Source organism: Balearica regulorum, chromosome 1 (assembly GCF_011004875.1).
Source record: "Balearica regulorum gibbericeps isolate bBalReg1 chromosome 1, bBalReg1.pri, whole genome shotgun sequence".
NCBI lineage: Eukaryota > Metazoa > Chordata > Aves > Gruiformes > Gruidae > Balearica > Balearica regulorum.
The window spans coordinates 94,253,359-94,272,187 of record NC_046184.1 but is presented as its reverse complement, the minus strand read 5'-3'; the positions used below and the strand labels follow the sequence as shown (position 1 = coordinate 94,272,187).

Genomic DNA, 18,829 nt, shown 5'->3' with positions numbered 1-18,829 from the left:
TAAGACTTTTAAATTTGTTATTTTGTGCTAGGTGGCAATGAAATTGCTGCTGCTTCTTCAGTCCTGGATTCAGGTATTTCTAAGGTAAGTGCCTTTGTGTACTGACAGAGGAAACACGTATTACTCTATTTCTGAAAGCTCTGAGACTGGACCAAGTGATGTTGCATCATCTTTTTTTGCAGCAGCTGTCACTGTTTGCATGGACTGCAGCATGTGCAAGGCACTTTGAATTAGCCTACAGTCCTCCTTTGCCTACCTTTGTTGCCTATGCTATGGTTTCACGTGTGTTTAAAAATTATCTATAAGTTTCTCCCTTTCTGAAATGGGAGCATCTCTGGCTTTACCTTTAAATCTGTGACGACATTGTATAGAGTTTATAATTGTTGTAGTTTTTTTAAGGTTATTTTTATTTTCTCTTCTCCCAGATCTCCTTAAGTAACTCCAAAAGGCAGATTTGTAAAAGGTACGTTTCTGTTTTCATACTAATATTGTAGCATTAGATTATATTAAGAAATTCTGCAGTCATTCAGTTATTTGTCATAAAGCCACAACTGTAGAAACTTGTCCATTTTTTTCTGTGTTTGTTCAGATATTGATGCTTTTGTTAAGCTGTATTCAAAGGAAATATTTGTTTCAGTAGTGTTGGTAATGAAAGACTACAATAATTTTTGTTTATTTTTGTTGTGTACAGGCCTTGTATACTCATCTTAGATTCTTTGAAAGCTGGTTCCGTGCAGAAAACAGTTCAGGTTTTGAGAGAGTAAGTAACTACAGTTTCTATTTATTAGAAAGAGATGCTGCTGGTAATATTTCTAAGTTCAAAATCCTTTTCTCTGTAAAAGTGTACATTTCTAATGCTAAAGGAAAAAACATAAAGAGCCACAATAAATAAAATTGTAATAGCAATACAGAGGCTTGTGTGAAAAGGCTGTCTGTTCTGCAGTGCACATGTAATGCAAAAATTGTAAAGTGGACAGTCTTTTTGAAATTGGAAAAAAACCACAACTAAAAGTAGAGAGGAGTTTGTTGTTTGGGGTTTTTTTTAATCCCCTCCAGTTCAGTAATGGAGAGTGGTTTTAACGGTAGAAAAACCAGATTCTTTAAAATGAATAATTTGCAGTTTAAATTATTACTTTTCCAAAGGGCTGATCTTAATTTTTTGGATAGAGCTTACAGAATTATAGTGTTAAATCCACTCCTATCTATTTGCCAAAAAATAGAAACTTGACTGAAGCTGTCTAAAAGCTTGATGTGTTGGTATAATTATATTGGAATGCTATTATTTGTTTTTATTCTCAGAATTGCAAGGACTTGGGACTTTTTGAAATCAAGCACATGTTCTGACTTAATGTATATATTTTTTTATTCCCTAAAGTCAGACCTTATGTTTGATTTTCACAGGCCCTGAGCCTTTGCAACTCTGAATAAAGTCAGCAGAAAAGTATAGGTAACTCTAGCCTTTGAAAATCAGATCCTTATGCTTTCAATCCCATCTTCGAAATGCCAGCCCAGAATGTGGGGGGTCAGTGAGTTGCTACTGAAGCACAAGAACACTAGAAAAGCCTGATAACAAATAAGTCATAATCATTAAAGAAGTGATACCTTAACGTTTTAAACAAGTCTTTATATACCTTATACGCTAGCAGGTTGGTTATATTGGTGTAATTGTAACTTAAGTTGTTTATAAGGTGAATTCTAAGGTTTTTTAAAATAGTTGCTTAGGTTAGAAAACCACTGCTGGCCTCTTAGGATGAACCCAAGATACCCTGTGTGATAGCCAGGAAAAGTGGCTTGAGTTCTTCCTTTAGTAAAGGTTTAAAAATCTCTGGTTTGTTTTTAAATAATGTCATGCATCTTTCTGTTTTGTATATTGCATATTATATGGTGGAGATGCCTCTGAGTGTGATAGAATATTGGATAGTGGAAATTGTGCTGTTCCTTGTGTGAATTTCTTTGACAGATTCTGTGAAAGAAATTGGTTAAAGCTATTTTAGATTTTGGCCAGCTCCAGAACAATATTGAGTAGTATCCCAAAAATGCATTGAGCTTGGGAGTTATTTCTCAAGTATTTAATCTGTTTGCTTTCTTTTTTAGGTACCTTGAAGTGGAATGGGAAGCTAAACGAAAAACACATCGAGAATTCAATAAATCAACGATGATTGACCTGTGTCCCAGAGTGCCTAAACAAGATAACAGCAGTGATTGTGGGGTCTATTTGCTGCAATATGTGGAAAGCTTCTTCCAGGTACAAATAGAAACTACCTTCCCTTTTCACCAAAATCACCTTAAACCCCCAAAACCTATTTCTGTACGAAACAGCCAGACACAAAAGCCTGTGATGCTCAGCCTTAAGAGTGTCAAAGCTATTTGAGGAAGAGGCAATAAAACCCATTCTTCAAGTAATGGTAGGGGTCTTTGTGTCTGGAGCACGGACAGTTTCTCATCTGTGTATGTTGCAAACATTTCTGACCTTCTAGTTTAATGTTGCTTTTACATTGACACATTCAATATCCCAAACTATTTGGGTGTATTTGGAGTCTATTCAGTTTACACATTTCTGACCTACAGATGGCATCTTTACTGTCAATCTCTTTTTGTAGCCTCTAAAACTTTGGTAAGCTTGTGCAGTGGCCTTTGAGTGGCTCTGCAGGCGGCAGCTTCTGCAGAGAGAGGGAAGGAGGAATCCCTAAAAAGGAATGCAGAGAGCTAAGGGATCCTCTCTTTCCTGTTCAGCGCATACCTTTAAACATCTGCAGATGCTGAGCTTCAGGCACTGTCTTTTAGGGTGTCCCCAACTCTTCCTCCCTCTGATCAGTGCACTCCCCTCTTGCTCTGTCCTTTGAATGGCTCTGCTTGTTTGATACTTAAACATGTGGTCCACATTCTGTCTGGGAGTCCTGTGCGTGGAAAGCCTTGTGTGGGGCCTTGGCCAGTCAACAGTTTTTTCTTCTGTAGTAGAACAGATTGCCAGATCATGGGGATGTTGTAGGATAGCTCACATAACTGGAGTGCTGTGATAGATGGATACAGGCTCTTTAGGCTCAGAAGACGAGGAGGTAGAGTTGCCCTTTATGTGAGAGAGCAGCTGAAATGCACGGAACTCTGCCTAGGGTTGGATAAGGAGCCAGCTGAGAACTTATGGGTAGTGGTTAAAGAGCAGACTAAGCTGGGTGATGTAGTAGTGGGCATCTGCTGTATGCTACCTGATCAGGAAGAACAGGTGGATCAGGCCTTCTACAGACAGCTAGAAGCAGCTTCACATTCACAAGCCCTCGTCCCTGTAGGGGACTTTAACCACCCTGACATCTGCTGGGGGGACAACACAGAAGGATATAAGCAATCCGGGAGGTTCCTGGAGAGCATTGATGGCAGATGACCCAAGTAAAGCAGCTCCTTCACCTCCAAGTTCGTCCAAACAAGCAGGAAGTCAAGCAAAGATGCCAGGAGGCATCCATGGATGGAGGAGAGCAGCTCCTCGCAAAACTCAAACATAAAAAGGAAGCATACAGAAGACAGAAGCAGGCACAAGTAACCTGAGAGGAATATAGAGACACTGTCCAAGCATGCAGAGACTTAATTCGGAAAGCCAAACCCAACTGGAGTTTAATCTGGTGAGGGACATCAAAGGCAACAAGAAGGGCTTCTATAATTGCGTAAACAGCAAAAGGAAGCGTAGGGAAGATGAGGGGAGAGCAGTGGATATTGTCGACCTGGTCTTCAGTGAGGCCTTTGACACTGTCTCCCATAAGATCCTCATAGAGAAGCTGATGGAGTATGGGCTGGATGAGCAGACAGTGAGTTTGATTGAAAACTGGCTGACTGGATGGATCCCAAGGGTGGTAATCAGTGGCAGGCGGTCTAGTTGGAGGCCAGTAATTAGCACTGTACCCCAGGAGTCAATACTGGGTCAAGTCCTGCTTAACATCTTCATTAATGATCTGGATGTTGGGGCAGAGTGCACCCTCAGCAAGTTCACAGATGACACAAAACTGGGAGGAGTGGCTGATAACGCCAGAGCGTTGTGCTGCCATCCAGAGGGATCTCGAAGTGCCAGAGAATGGGCTGACAGGAATCTCATGAAGTTCAACAAGAAGTGTAGAGTCCTGTGCCCAGGGAGTAACAACCTCAGGCACCACTATATCCTGGGGGTCACCCAGCTGGAGAGAAGCTTTGCTGAAAAGGACCTAAGGGTTCTGGTGGACACCAAGTTGAACATGTGCCAGCAGTGTGTCCTTGCAGTGAAGAAGGATAGTGGTATCCTGGTCTATGTTAGGAGGAATGTTGCCAGCAGTTGGAGGGAGATGATCCTTCCCCTCTCCTCAGTGCTGTGTCCAGTTCTGGTCTCCCCAGTACGAGAGAGAGATGGTGCTATTGGAGCAAGTCCAGTTAAGGGTCACAAAGATGATTAAGGTACTGGAGCATCTCTCCTGTGAGGAAAGGTTGAGAGAGCTGTGACTCAGAGAAGGCTTGGGGGGATCCTATCAATGTGTACAAATATCTGAAGGCAGGGTGCAAATTGGACAGAGCCATCTCTTTTCAGTGGTGCCCAGTGACAGGACAAGAGGCAATGGATGCAAACTGAAACACAGGAGGTTCCCTCTGAATGTGAAGAAATGCTCTTTTTTACTGTGAGGGTGACCAAGTGCTCTGGTTTGCCCAGAGAAGTTGTGGAGTCTCCCTCCTTGGAGATATTCAAAAGTCATCCGGACATGGTCCTGGCAACCGTCTCTAGGTGGCCTGGCTTGAGCAGGGACGTTGGACCAGATGACCTCCAGAAGTTCCTTCAATTCTCAACCATTCTGTGATAGATGAGTTGAGCTCTTGTGTAGGTGGAAAATGAAATTATTTACCAATGCTTTTGAACTGCCATTCTCTTAACAGTGGGGTCATGTTCTGCGTGCAGAAGCAAGGCCAGGACAAGGTGGTTGTAATTTGTCCTAAACATACCAGGGCTCTTAGACAGCAAATCATGATGTGTTTTTCCCTTTGCTTTTTCAATTTATCACATACTACTTTATTCAAAGGAAGGAGAAGGTGAAATATAAGTATGGCAAAAGAATGAAGAGGGAAAGAGGAAAAAAAAATTGACTTTCGCAGATCAGATGTGGTGGTGTGGTCTTACTGCTGAACCTACCAGTGTCTCTCAGCCATTTCAGTTTGCTATCCTCTTTTGTTCCGAATTCTTCTCCTCTCATGTCCTGCTAAAATTGCTAGCGGTGTTCTTGCTTCTTTGCTGTCTTCCATCAGACTGACCATGTCATGACAGAAAAACATATGCCTGAGGCAACAAAACCTCATCATGCTTAGCTGCTGTAAGTTTGATCCTTCCCTATAGTGTGATTGTACGTGTGTGTTCTGTGACCAAAGTGTGTCTGTCCCATTAGATATCAGGAGTATGCCTAATTGTATCATAGTACATGGAATCTGCCTTGAATATGTGCTTATACTGATGTATCTTTAAGAGAAGTTGTGGTTGCCTCCTCCCTGGAAGTGTTCAAGGCCAGGTTGGATGGGGCTTTGGGCAACGTGGTCTAGTGGAGGGTGTCCCTGCCCATGGCAGGGGGGTTGGAACTAGATGATCTTTGATGTCCCTTCCAACCCAAACCATTCTGTGATTCTAATTGGTGATAACCTGTTTGGTGTTTACCATGAATAGCTTGTGGTAAAGGTCTGTATATATGTCATTACCACAGAGGAACTGGAATTTGACTTTGAGGCCTGTCACTGTCTTAGGGAAACTCGTTTGTGCCCTCTTGGTCTCAGCAGCAATGGAAAGGTTTGAAATTCTTTCTGAAGGTTGCTTTAGGAAATTCATGCTGTAAATACTCCTTTTTTTGTTACCAGAATCCCATAGTTAACTTTGAACAGCCACTGCATCTGGAGAAGTGGTTCCCTCGCCAGCTGATCAGAAGCAAAAGAGAAGAAATTCGAGACCTGATCTTGCAACTGCACTTTCAACAGCATAGTGGCAGCAGCAGCTAATAAATCTAATAAGCCAGACCTGGCAAAGAACATTGCTGTATAAAGTAACTGGAACTCTGCTTATCAGCACTTGGGCTCTTTCTGCCTTGCTAGGAAGAAAAAAAATAACAAAGAACCAGAAGAAGTATTTTGTTTGTTCAGTGTGTATTTATTTAAATATTTTCTTTTCATTTGGGTTGTGTTGTCACAGAATGCAGTTGTGGGGGGGAAAGGAGAAGGTTGTAGATAAAAGTGTAAATGATTCTTTACTTGCAATATGAAAGCTGTGTACAGGTATGTACCACAAGGATGTAAAATATTTTTATCATTTGGAGCCTGTTCTTTACAATTCTATGTAAACATGGATGATCATTTAGGAGTCAGGCCTGAAGACAGGATTTTGACCCTATACTGTGTCTCTCTTGATTTTGCAGGTCATACATATAGAATGAATACTATATATTGTTTTAATTTAAGGATCTAATATTGAGTCTTTTTAGAGATGTATCTTTTGTTTTGTTTGAGATTCTATACAGAGGTAGTCTGTACATGTCAGAAAATTCTGCCAAGATTTGAGGCTGCTGAGTTTTGATTTTATTTTTATTCTTTTCCCTCCCTAGAATTTTCCTCATAAAAATTTATTTCCATGAGTGGAAGACATTTACTTGAGAGTTGGTCATTGAAATCTCTTAAAGTCAAGAGTGGATTTTTTTAAGTATTTTTTATGAATTTTTTTTTTTCTTATCAGATTTTTAGAAGAAATCTTACTCTCAAAGTACATGCCAATACAATACATGTAGGCAGTAGATTTTTAATCCTATTTGCCTTATTTTTGGGAGTTATACCTGCAAATCTTATGGCATCACTTGCATTAGAAAGGCAAGCAGGTTGTGGCTTAAGAACCTCAAAGGTTTGAGGTGTTTTACTGAAAAATAAGGCTGTTTTCATTCAAATAGTCATCATGTCATATATAATATCTCTTTAAGATATGTACTTTACATATAAGACAAACAGGATTTATACTTTGCTCAGGAGAATTGAGTAAAGATGTCCGAATATCCGAGTGTTTCAACTCAGAATTGATTTGATAAACTAGCGTAAGTTGATTCTTGTCTTAATATATGTTTATGTAGTTTTTCCTCAAACAGTGATCACATAAAACTTCAATAATATTTTGACATATGCACACTTTTTTCTGTAGTTACTGCACGATAGAAGGTGACTGTTTTAAGAGGATGCTTTCTCCTGTTCCCCACTGTAAGTAAACTTAAGTGTCATCGCACTCATCGGAAGCACCATTTGTCAGATAACCACCAAAATCACCTGTGTCATAAACGTATCTGCAAAACCAGAGCTTTTAAAGCTGGAAGTAAGCTAGAGAGTTAAAATAAAAATGGAGGGCAACCCAAAGATGTGAACGTTTTTGTGGCATTGCAGAATTCTCAGGGCCCTTTCCCTCAAGACAACTCTGAAACCTAGCATTTGGAAAATCCAGTTATTACTTCAGGTTCTGTACAGTCATTCAAAAAAATTCCCCACCATTGTTTCTCAAACCAGGAAGCATTCTTTCTGGAGAAGAGAGGCAATTTTAAATCAAAATAATTTGCTGAGCACAGTTACCTTCTGTATAGCTGTGAGCAGCCTAGTGCAATTACTGTGTGATTTTTGTCTTTATTTCTACTTTAATTCTGTAGTTTGTCACTACCCTCCACCAACATCTGTCCCCCTCATCCCAGAGCTTTTGTGGCTTTCATCACCTAAATCACAATGTCGGCATTACTTACAGGGATAATCTGTGTATTTATTGTAAGGCAGATAAAGGATAAAATGCAAAAATGTGTGCCCTTTCTCTACAGCGTTTTAATTGATGCATATGTTCAGTGTTCCCTTATGACAAATAGTTTGGGCTTTTTCTTATGGTAAAGTTAGTTTTTATCATAAAGTAATTTGTTCTTTTTTAGATTGACTGGTTTATAGCTATTTAAAAGCAAAAGTGATGTATACATTTTTCTAAATTGGTTTTATAACATTAAAGGATTGCCTTTGTAGTTTTGTTAGATATGTGCTATGAGAATGCCAATACATTTGATATTAAAATTATCTCCAGAAGTTGCTGAATGTGATTGTTACCATTCTTTTCCCAGCTGCCACAAATAGCCAATGAGCCTAAGCATAAGCTAGGCCATCTGACTGCTTTTAGGGTATTTACACAATATGCGTATCTTAACTCAATTTGTATCACAGTGATTATTTGATCTTCAGTCTTTATAAAGACATGCAGCTAGTTCACAGCTTCTTGTGGCAAGCAAGGCTGCTTTTTGACTCAAGAGCCTTACAGTAGTTTTCTGTAGTTAGGCTAACAGTCTTGGCAGCCTGAATGGCTATCTTGGGAAATGCCTGGGTCCACCAGCCGCAACCCACCCCATTCCAGCCATTTGCATGCAACAGATACATGGTGAATGCGAGGAAGTGACTGTGGAAAAAGTTATACTCCAGGTACCTTTGTCTTTCCTTTTTAGTTGCTGGAACTTCCCAGAGGTAACTTTTAGCACGTATAAGACACCAGTGTCACTCAGGGACCTTTCTGCTCATTTCCTGCATCGCCATTTCCTGTATTAATCCCTGTTTAACTGAAATGAGGGAGTGGCGTGATACTTCAAAGCAAACCAATCTTTGCGAGGCTCTTTAACTACACTGTGTAATTTTGATTTCAAGACAAGGAATTGTACTCAAAGTGTTAAATGTAGCTATAGTTTCTTAAGAGAAACAGCTACATTCTGGTTTCCATGAAGAAACCTGAGTCATGGAGATCCGTTTAAGGTACTGTTGGCAAGCATGACACAAGAAACAAGGTGGAAGAGAAGTAACTTGTAGGAAGTAAATCTTCTGGGAAAACATAAAATCCCCCATAGTTTTCATCAAGAGCTGAAGAAGTGAATGATGAAACTGCAAGTGTGCTTTTTGGAAAAGTATCTGTGGACTGCTGTTTTTCCTCTGGAATTGCAGGCATAGATTTCATTGCACTCCATCTGTCCTTTCTGGGACTCACCTCCTAGAATTTGACCCTGAAATGAGCTTGCAGTACTCAGTAAGTACTACACCTTACAAAATAATAAAGACTTAAAAGCCAGAGTAGTAACACTTTTATCTTGATTATGACAGGGAAGCAGAATATTGCTTCTGGCAACCCCCCCCCAAAAAAAAAGACTGGTTTCTAGATGGAAAAGCAGGAATTGTAGAATGACACTTGAAAGGTCTCAGGATTGAAAATGTTTCCATTAATGGTTGAATAAAACCAAGACCAACAGCAATAATTCTGTCCAAACTGAAGTTGGAAACACTATTCGAAGATGAAGTATAGGCACCTGGATCATCTTGGACTGTTGAGCAAGGTAAGGGATACTTACCTTATCAACAGTTCAGGAAAAGAGGAGTGCTGAGAATAGGCTTACATTACAAGGACAATGTAGATCAATGAAGTGTTAGAGTAATTTGGTTGACCTCGCTTCCTGATTTTTCTGCTCCAAAGACTTTACAGTACTACGTGATGGAAGAGGTGGCAGTACGACAGGCTATGATGGGCTGAATTTGGTCAGCTGGAAGGCTAAACAGCCTCAGACCTTGCTTATTCTTGAGAGACAGTTGACCAGAGAACTCTCCAGGAGCTGAAGCAAAAAGTGGTAATGGCAAAATGCTTGGCAACAGCAACCACAGAAACTGAACAAGTGAAAAGGTTTTGTCTGATCTAATTTTCTCATTTAAACTGATTGGGAATTTTGTTGGTGAATCCTGTCAAATGCCGTAAAGTCAGTTGCTGTAGTCCAGTCACAGGAGACAATTTATAATCTTGGTATAAAGCTGTGTGAGCTTGGAGATAGGGAGTATCTGTCATCATATGTCTCTTCATTAGAGGCATTTTCATTAAGGTATACCTCTATTTTGCAATATTTAGCTACAGATGAGTGGATTAAGCTTTTTTAATAAATTGGTTTTGAAAAACAATTAAATTATTTAGAACAGTATGTGTGCAGTAGCAGAATTTCAGTGACCATTACCTTGTAGAGAACTGTAATTCAGCTAAGCACATCTGCTATATGAAAGTGCATGTCCTTTCTTTTCAGAAATACAAATTGTCAGTAAATTGTCTTTTTATTTTTGGGGGTACTGATGTGACCTCAGTGTGTTACATCACTAGGTTTATACTTCCCTTCCCCCCCGCCCCCAGCAAGAATATACTTTTCTTGAGTACTTTTCAACAGGTACAGTTTGGCTGCTGGAAATGAAGAATTATGCATCTTCTGCTCTTCAGGCCATTCTATGATTCAATGATTACTGTAAAGGCTTTAGTCAAATCAAGGGAGGAGTTAATTTTCCAAGGTTATTTTGGCATTCTGTTGCCAGAGTTGTTTTGCTTGTTTTAAGAAATTTTAAATTATGATTATGCTTTTAGTTATGTCTTTTGCTATCATAAATGTAGAAGACTTGCATCTGTTGCAAATCTGAATTTTGGTGCTGAACTCAGTGTTGAATTTAAAATTGATAGCTTGAACTAATATTAATAAAATGGAATTTAAATGTTTAAAATATTTTGTCACACAGAAGCTGACATAGCCATACCATAGAAAACAAATTTTGACAGATATAAAACGGGTAGTTTTTATAGTATTTATGTTCTGAGTGCCTTTGCATACTTTGCTGGTGAAAAAACAGCGATGCTGTAAATCTGAAGATTCTCCACGAAAACTTTTAATTGAGTTTCATGCTTTTACTGAAGCACGTGTATTCTGAGAATTTTCTCTAAAAGGATTAGTTGTCATGCATTCTTGAGGTAAGTTAGCCTTTGCCTTTATAGGCATGTATAATATTTCTAATCTTGATTCAGTTGCATTTTTGCAGGGTAATGCAAGCAAAAGCAATCATGACATTGAAAGCACCAGTCTCTGCAGCAGATGAAAAAAAAATCTGGTCTGTGTTGTTGAATCCAGGATTCTAATAAAGGTACCCAAGTCAGCGTCAAAAATTGCCCTGTCTACCTAGAGATGCTGAATAGGACTTTGAAACGGTTTGTGAGCACCAGTGCAATGCTCCTGTGCCTCGTATCATCGGGACCATTCAATTTACAGCTCCAGTGTGGTGTACTGCACTTGGTGCTGCTGTCAGCATTGTAGTTAGCTTGGCAGAGCAAGCCTAGGTGAACAGTGCTGGTTTGATAGATCCAAAATGTCTGATTCTAAGAAAACTGTTTGGGAGTATTAGAGCAGCTCAGTGGTTTAACTTAAAGTTAGTAGCAGCAATTTAGTAGTTTTATGGAAAAAATCCAGGCAACTATGTTGTTCTTTTGAAAAATATCTACAAGAGTTTGTTAGATGTCAGAAGACAGAAACTAAAAACAAAGGTGGATTTATTTGATTCCTGTGAGTGTCCTGTGTGTAGTATCAGGAATTACCAGTGTTATCTGAATTACTGGAGTTCAGCAGAGCAGCTAGAAGAGAGCCAGCACTGTATACCTAAGGAGCTCTGTGTAAATGCTCTGCAGATTGTCATCTGGGAAGCTTTGAAATATTTATGCAAAACCACTACCAAAAATAGTCATTTCAGAGAAACCAGCAGTTTGCTCAGATTGATCTGAATGCAGTAACCAGCAAGCCCTGAGTTAACACCACCCAGAGACAGCTCTGATGGGTTTTTTCCTAGTGGTCTGAATGCTATCTGCCGTTGCAGGACTGCTTCCGTACGCATTTCCACAATGAGCTGCCCCTGGACAGGAGGGGAGCTGAGATTGCTGCTGGTGGTGTCCTGCACTCTGTCCTTTCTGCAGTTCTTAGCTGATCATCTCTTCAGGTATCTGTGCTAATTTGTTCCTGCTGCTCATGTCAGATAATACCTGAACAGAGATGACAGAATCACAGCTTGCCCTGGCGTTATCTTTGGGGGAAAAACCTCTTCTGGGATGCAAGGGACAGAGGCGTAGCATCACATTTTCTGCTTTAGTGCAGACTGGGGCAGCAGGGCTGCATTAGCTCTGTCACCAGAAGAAACAGTCCTACAGAAGGATTTGCTTTGGTGTTATCTGTGCATGCATCGGCTTTTAAGTGCGTCAGTGCATTTTTAGATGCATATATTTGTACAAGCAGATCACAAAGCACACTGAGACCTTCCACTGAAGACGAGTGTGCTCCCTCTGATGTTTTGTGGTCAGCATGATTTTTTAAAAGGGCAGAAATTGAAGGGCCAATGAAAAAATGTGGTTAATTAAATGTGAAAGGTGCTGTCCTTGTTTGGACTGTCTGTTAATGGTATGACAAGCTCTGGTAAAGAGCTTAGCTGGCCAGATTAAAATTAAAAAATTGTCTCAGTCCATCTGCTGGCTCCAAGGAGTTTACTTCCATCACCTTTTCTTGTTTCTTCACTAAAGCGGAATACTGTCATTGAAAAGAATATTCCCAGGATGTCTTGGTTGACTTTTTTTACCTAATGTTTTTTCCAAAGGTAATTATATGTGACGTCAAGACATTTTCAAGGAGGGAAATGCTCTTGGTTAGTTCAAGGATACGTTAAAGACAACAGCTCTTTTGCTAAAAGGGACTTTTTTTTTGACTACTTTTTTTTTTTTTTTTTTTTTTTTTGGACACAAATAAGTATGTTTGGCATCATTTGGAAAATCTTTCTTTGCCTTCCATTTTTGGGAATGATTAAAGGTGATCTTCAAATAGTTGCAGGTAATGCAGAAATCTTATTCATATTCTTGTTTTCAAAGTCTACCTATGGCAGTGTGTAGAAATAAAAATACCTCTGTGCTTTAATTATAACAAAGGGGACTATGTTAAAGGAGAACTGTTTGATCAAATCTATGCCATGATATCAGTGTAAATATAGAATAAATAGAGTGATTTCCAGGAGGTGTTACTGTACATTTGAGTTGGTTTGAGTGTAGAATATAGCTACAGGAGGCAAGTTTTTCCAGCTTTGAGAGACATTAAATACTGATGTTTTACTTGGTCCTTTTTTCTTTAATAATTTTGTATTAAATTTTAAAAAGTGAGGTTCTCTTCTGCTTAGGTACACCAAAGATGTGTCAGTTTGGACGAAGATTGGGCTTTTGCCTTAGTGACCTTTTTTGATGTTCCCTTCTCTTTCTGATGTACTATCTGGTGGTGGTGTTCTGCACTGGAGCTGACTGTGAATATATCATCAAAATAACCACATTCTTCATCTTTCAGCCATCAAGTCAAAGGTGCTGTTGACTTTGAAGTTGCAGAATAAGCTCATAATCTGTGGGATGAAAAATGTTATACACTCATTACTGTTCTTTCTCTAATAAAGGATTCATTGTGATTCTTCTTCAGTCATGTTTTCTGGGGGAAAAGTGAACAAAGAAAGTTGAATTAACTAATTCAGATCAGCTGACTCTGGAGGACAGAGAATTAGACTGTCAGACTAAAACCAAATAGACAGCTTTCTTGAGGCAAGGGATATAAATGTTTCTTGTGGAAAGAAAGTAGGGAATAAGGACGCTTGTTAATTAATTCATTATTTCGTTCCTGGCCCTGAAAGCTTCTAAGTAAATGTTTGTTCACAAATATAGTCCCATTGACTTAAGCCAAATCACAGAAGGGAAGTTAAACACAAAACATTAATATTCAAAAGGTTAGGCCTTTAAGTTACGTTATCATTTGACGGGATGCTTGTAAAGAGCTTACGGTTATTTATAATAGTACGGTCATACAGACAGGTTTTGTTAACAGAAAAAAGCAGTTATGACCTTGAGAGACCAGAACAATGGCATTAAGATACATATGACTGCATCACTACCTCATCTGAGAAATTCATGTGTGATTTTAATTTTACAGCAGAAAGTTATTCAGCTACAGGAGGAGGACAGGCTAAAGATGGTTCACCAGCCCCTCAGCTCAGTGGCTGGCAGTTGGCAAACCCTTCTCAGCCTCCTGAGTTGAAAAAGCTTAATGGCATTGTGGAGGCTGAACGGGTCGACAAGCATTTGCTGTTACGAAGGAAGCGGTCCATTCTGTTTCCCAGTGGAGTTAAGATCTGCCCTGATGAATCTGTTGAGCAGGCTATTGCCAACCATCTGAAATACTTCAGGCTCAGAGGTAAGTGATTGTATGTCTCATGGGTAATAGATGAAGAACATTTACTTATAAAAAAATAACACATGAAGCTTTTAAACATAATAAATACCATGCAATAGGAAATACACTGCTACCCAAGAAACTTAGTTTTCTGTGATAATTTTCTTTGAGAGCTGTTCTGAGCTAAAAAAACACCTTTTGGTTATACTCATATATCATAAAACCTCAGTCCCTGAAACCACAGTTAATGTTTAATAATTACTCATCCTTTCTCATAGAACAATTTGAATGCTAAGAAAAAATAGACGTTATGTACAGGTTAGCTAAATGGCAGAGCTCGTTGGTTTTACTTACTGTTCTTTAAGTGCTAGTAGAATTCACTGAGGGATCTTTCAGAAAAGAGTCAAGTCTGAGACATTAGTGTCTCAGCTATGTCACCTTTGACGGTGGCTGGTTGTGCAAAGTGTAGTATATTCTCTTGTCTAGAAAGCCAATCTCTGTGTATCAGGTTGTAGTATAATAGAGATGAAGCCTTTCTTTTAAGATGTAGAAGTTGGTGTGACAGAGCTTTCTCTGAAAAGCTGAAATACTCCCAGTAACAGCTTCTTTCATGTGATGAAATATTACAGCAATATGATGTATTTTAAACCCTTCCATCTAACAACATTGGAATGGGGTGTCAAGGTCATTCAGTGCTTTCTGGTATCTGTGTGTGTCTGTATTGTAGCATTGAAACAATTCATAATGTCTTAACATGTTTGCACATAATTGGTGAAATGGGAAAGAGCTGCTGTCACAGACACATGTTTAATGAGACTTTTTTGATTGCCTCTAGAAGAGAGTCCCACTGGTAACTTGATTTATTCACTTAGAGTAGTGAAAAACAATTCAAACTGGGAGTTGCTGAGTGTCTGCCGAAAAGTAAACATAAAGAATGTATTTGGAGAACAGATTGGAATTATACAGGATCAGACCCTCATTCAAATATGAATTGTGTCCAGCTTGCAAGGGATGTCAACACTGATGACCACACAGAGTTTAACAGGCTTTGCAAGCTGCTTGTTTGTGTCCACCCAGTTACACTCAACTGTTTTGTTTTGCTCAAAATGAATCCATACCATGTGCTTTAACTGCAGTTGCCTCTCAATTATCTGTGATAGGGGTATGTAAGGGCAATAGCAAGTAAGCAAAAGTGTGAGTGATAATAAAGAAGCAAAATCTGTAAATTAGGTTGTAAAAGCTTATTTAGAACTTAACAGTCCCAGGTTAAATCAAAAATCCACCTAGTCCATCTGCTTTCCTACTGGACTTAGGGCTTTCACAATCCACGAGGACTTCTTGAGCAGACTTGCTACGACCACCCTTAGCACATTTAGCTTAAAACTTTTTCAAAAGATCTCTGCAAGAAGCACAGGTGACTTTAATTAGCAGCAAGTCAAGCAAGGTCTGGTTCAAGCAATTTGTCATCTTCATGTTAGCGGCAATGTGCTGCATCACAAGTACTTGGTGATGTCTAGTTAATCACATCCTGAGTAAATGCACCCGAGGTAAATGAGAGTTGATGATGCTGTTACTTTCATTCATAGTAAAGCTGTCCCTTGAATGTTACTGAGTTATATACCAGCTTTTTCTTGAAACCATGTTTTCACTAGCTAGCTGAATCAGTGTAGTGATAAAATAGTGAGATGGACTTTCTTGTCTGCACCGTCAACAAAATAGTCCTAGGAAAGAATGTGGTCACTGTTTAGCACTTGGAGACCAGGTACTGTCAGTGATTAGAAAAATAACACCCCACAAGGGAATAAATATGAAGGCACACAGAATCTGTTGATTTTTCAATCTTTGCATTTTTTAGAATCTTCCTTGTATTCTGTATCAGTTGAAGTAAGGAATGACTTTAATATCCCATACTTTCTCTGGAAAGGATGGTTTCAATACAGTCTAGTCTAGTCTTTCCTTTGGTTTTACGTTACAGTGCCACTACCATGGAAGGAAAGATTGACTGTTGTTTTGATATAAGACCTTGTTAGAAAAAAAAGAAACCTTTTGCATGTGTTGATTATCCAGGTTATGTTTGTTCTATCTATATCTACTTTAGAAGAAAACAGGTGGGAATATAATTATCTGTCTGTAGCCCCAAGCTTTATTTACTTTTGCTAGCTTGCTAAAGCCTCTATTAGTGTCAGAGACTGACTGACGAACATTTCTGCCATAGGCTTTAAGCAAGTGCTTATGTCATATAGCTGTAGGCTTAACAGTATACAGCGTTGGTGGGGTTTTGGTTTTTTGGTGGGTTTTGGGTTTTTTTCCCCAGACTAAAACATCTGGATTTTTTTCAGCCTTAAAAAGATAGAAGATAAAGAGATATGGCAAATACATTATAAATCATTAAAAAAATCAAAGGATGGCAAAATACAGGGATGTGGAGAAAAATCAGTATTTTCTAAAACAGCAGTAGGACCCTTCAGCGTATGAAAGTCTAAGTAATGATATGATTGTTCACTGGTGGTGGTTGTTATTACTGTAGTAGTCAGAAGCACCAGCCAAGAATAGGGGTGGTTTTGTACTTGTTTCTCTACACCTGCAGTCTAGAAAACAGATTTCTCAAGTGCTGATTTATTCCTACAGTCCATCACATTGCAGAACAGAGTTTTGTATTAGCAGAAGATATTATTTTCAGTCTCTTTTGAGATGATTCTTGGATGATGATTGTCTCTGTGCTCCCCAGGATGATATAGTCTATGCATCTCTTGCAGCTGTATATGGAGGTCGCTGCTGTTGGCTGGCTTTGTATTTCATTTCTTAGAATATAAAGATGGAAATCAGTCATAGATGCTTACAGATTGGATACTGTAGGCCTATGGGTTGGGTCTTACAGAGTATTTTTAACACATGTGCTTTTAAATGGTAGTAATGTTACGGTTGCTGGTGGAAGAGTCACGTAAACCTAGCGCTGGTTCATAGCTGGACTGTCATGATGAACACAAAGTGTGTCCAATGGGCAACTGGAGGTTTTACAAAACAGATTTTGTGGAAATCTAATAGTGTGATTTCAGATAGTGTGTGCACTGTATGTGGTAAATGAATAATGATGTTCTTTATTGCTGACAGGGAGATGGTAGCCCAAGCCCCTGTTAAATAAAAATTCTTATATGAAAAATAGCCATACCTGCTCAGACCAAAAGTCTGTCATGACCAGTCACCTTACATAGACAATTCAGTGAATCTGTCCATTTCCTTTGGTGTAAATTGCCAGTAGATGCCTGAGGATTGCAATAGACTTGGAAGTTGAATTAGCCAGTAAAACAGAAACAAGATAAGGTTTGCAAGGGAGCATGGCTTGCACTGTTTTCCCTATCCTATCCCTGTTAACTAGGTAAAACAAGGGCTGCTGGATTTTGACTTCAAGGTTCAGAGTTAATACTGCTGCTCTTTGCCACCTCTGAGATATAATTACTGTGGTGGCTACCTCTCCTGAATTCTGTTTGCATTTTTTTCCTATTGTAATCCACTGTTTTAAACAGTTCAGTGTATGCTTGTGAGTGAGTACGTCTTCTTTTCACAAGAGTAGATCAGAGAGTCTCTCTGCCAGAACCATTTTTGTCAGCCAGAGCTTCAGATAAAGCTGAAAATCGAAAGATAGTGTTTAAAGATACTGACCAAAGAAGGAAGTAGACGATATTCTAGCGTGTCACAGCTGATAAGAGACAAGGACATTTTGGTCCTTTGGAAAGAATAAAAGGTATTTATCAGGAATGAAGTTCTATGCATGATTATAATCCCTAGATTTGTACTCTTGGGCATAGCACTGAGCGTTCTCGTTTTTCCCCTTTCTTGGGAAACTTGCTGAGGCTGTACTCAATGCCACTGTCCATGTTGCCAACAAAGATGTTAAATAAAGTGTCTGGCTGAGTGAGCCTTTTCTCCTTGTTTCCCCCTCATCCCTGGCCCGTATTATGCATAGCTCGTGCTCAGCTGATAAATTTCTGAAGTTTATTTGTAGAAGGTGTAGTTCTGTCTCTCTCTACATTTGAATTATTAGATGTCAACATATGCTTCTAAAAAGCTTGCCTTTTCCCATGAAAGACAATACTTCGTAGTTACTGAAATATTACTGGTGAGAATAATTTCTGTGCTAGAGTTTAGTATGTTAGCATTCAAAGAAAAAAATCTTTTGTGTGGATTAGCTAATTCACGTTCAACTATTTTCATTTAAAATCCTGGTTTGTTGTGTATATTGTTTAAGGGTTGCTAGGTTATAGGCCATACACAGCAGTATTTCAGCAACAGATGAAGTGATTTCTCTGCATGTGTGTATATTAATTTGTTTAGCGAGTGCTAAGTCTTTGCAGGAAAGATGTCTTAGGAGGTGTCTGTCAGTCTCCCTGTCACTGTAGTCCTTATCCAAACCCACCGAAATTAAGCCATTCAGTTGTGCAGAAATTGTTAGAGAGGAGGAGTTGGCCTCATGTTGCCTCAAAATAGAATATTCAGCCTGATTCAGTGCTCCTAGCCACTGTACATGATTCAACTCTTAAGAAGCACTAATGGGATTTAACTGGGATTTAGCTCCAGCACTGCCCACTTACACAAATGGCCAGAAAGCCACCCTGCCCCCTACTAGGTGCCCAGTGCTGTCATGTGGTGCCCCTTCTGTTAACCTCAGAAATCCCTGAGCACAGACTGAGTGTAATAGGCTAATGGTCTCTCATTTGAGAGATAAATGCATCCTGAATGGTAAATCTGGAGCCATAGAGACGATATATCCTACCCAGGTG

General features: G+C 39.2%; 2 protein-coding genes across 5 annotated transcripts in view; both read left to right on the top strand.

Moving 5' to 3' along the window:
- SENP7 (SUMO specific peptidase 7) overlaps positions 1-8,070 on the top strand; it is a 47,514-nt gene extending 39,444 nt beyond the window's left edge. For all 4 annotated transcript variants that reach the window (XM_075766900.1, XM_075766905.1, XM_075766891.1 and 1 more), the window contains 5 exons: positions 32-84; positions 426-463; positions 692-760; positions 2,095-2,245; positions 5,845-8,070. In XM_075766900.1, coding sequence (XP_075623015.1) covers positions 32-84; positions 426-463; positions 692-760; positions 2,095-2,245; positions 5,845-5,982 — 449 coding nt within the window. In that variant the 3' untranslated portion in view covers positions 5,983-8,070. The remainder of the gene's footprint in view (positions 1-31; positions 85-425; positions 464-691; positions 761-2,094; positions 2,246-5,844) is intronic.
- A 128-nt stretch (positions 8,071-8,198) lies between these two features.
- Positions 8,199-18,829, top strand: part of IMPG2 (interphotoreceptor matrix proteoglycan 2) — a 64,714-nt gene continuing 54,083 nt past the window's right edge. The window contains exons 1-2 of the mRNA XM_075766877.1: positions 8,199-12,680; positions 13,812-14,072. Coding sequence (XP_075622992.1) covers positions 12,602-12,680; positions 13,812-14,072 — 340 coding nt within the window. The 5' untranslated portion in view covers positions 8,199-12,601. The remainder of the gene's footprint in view (positions 12,681-13,811; positions 14,073-18,829) is intronic.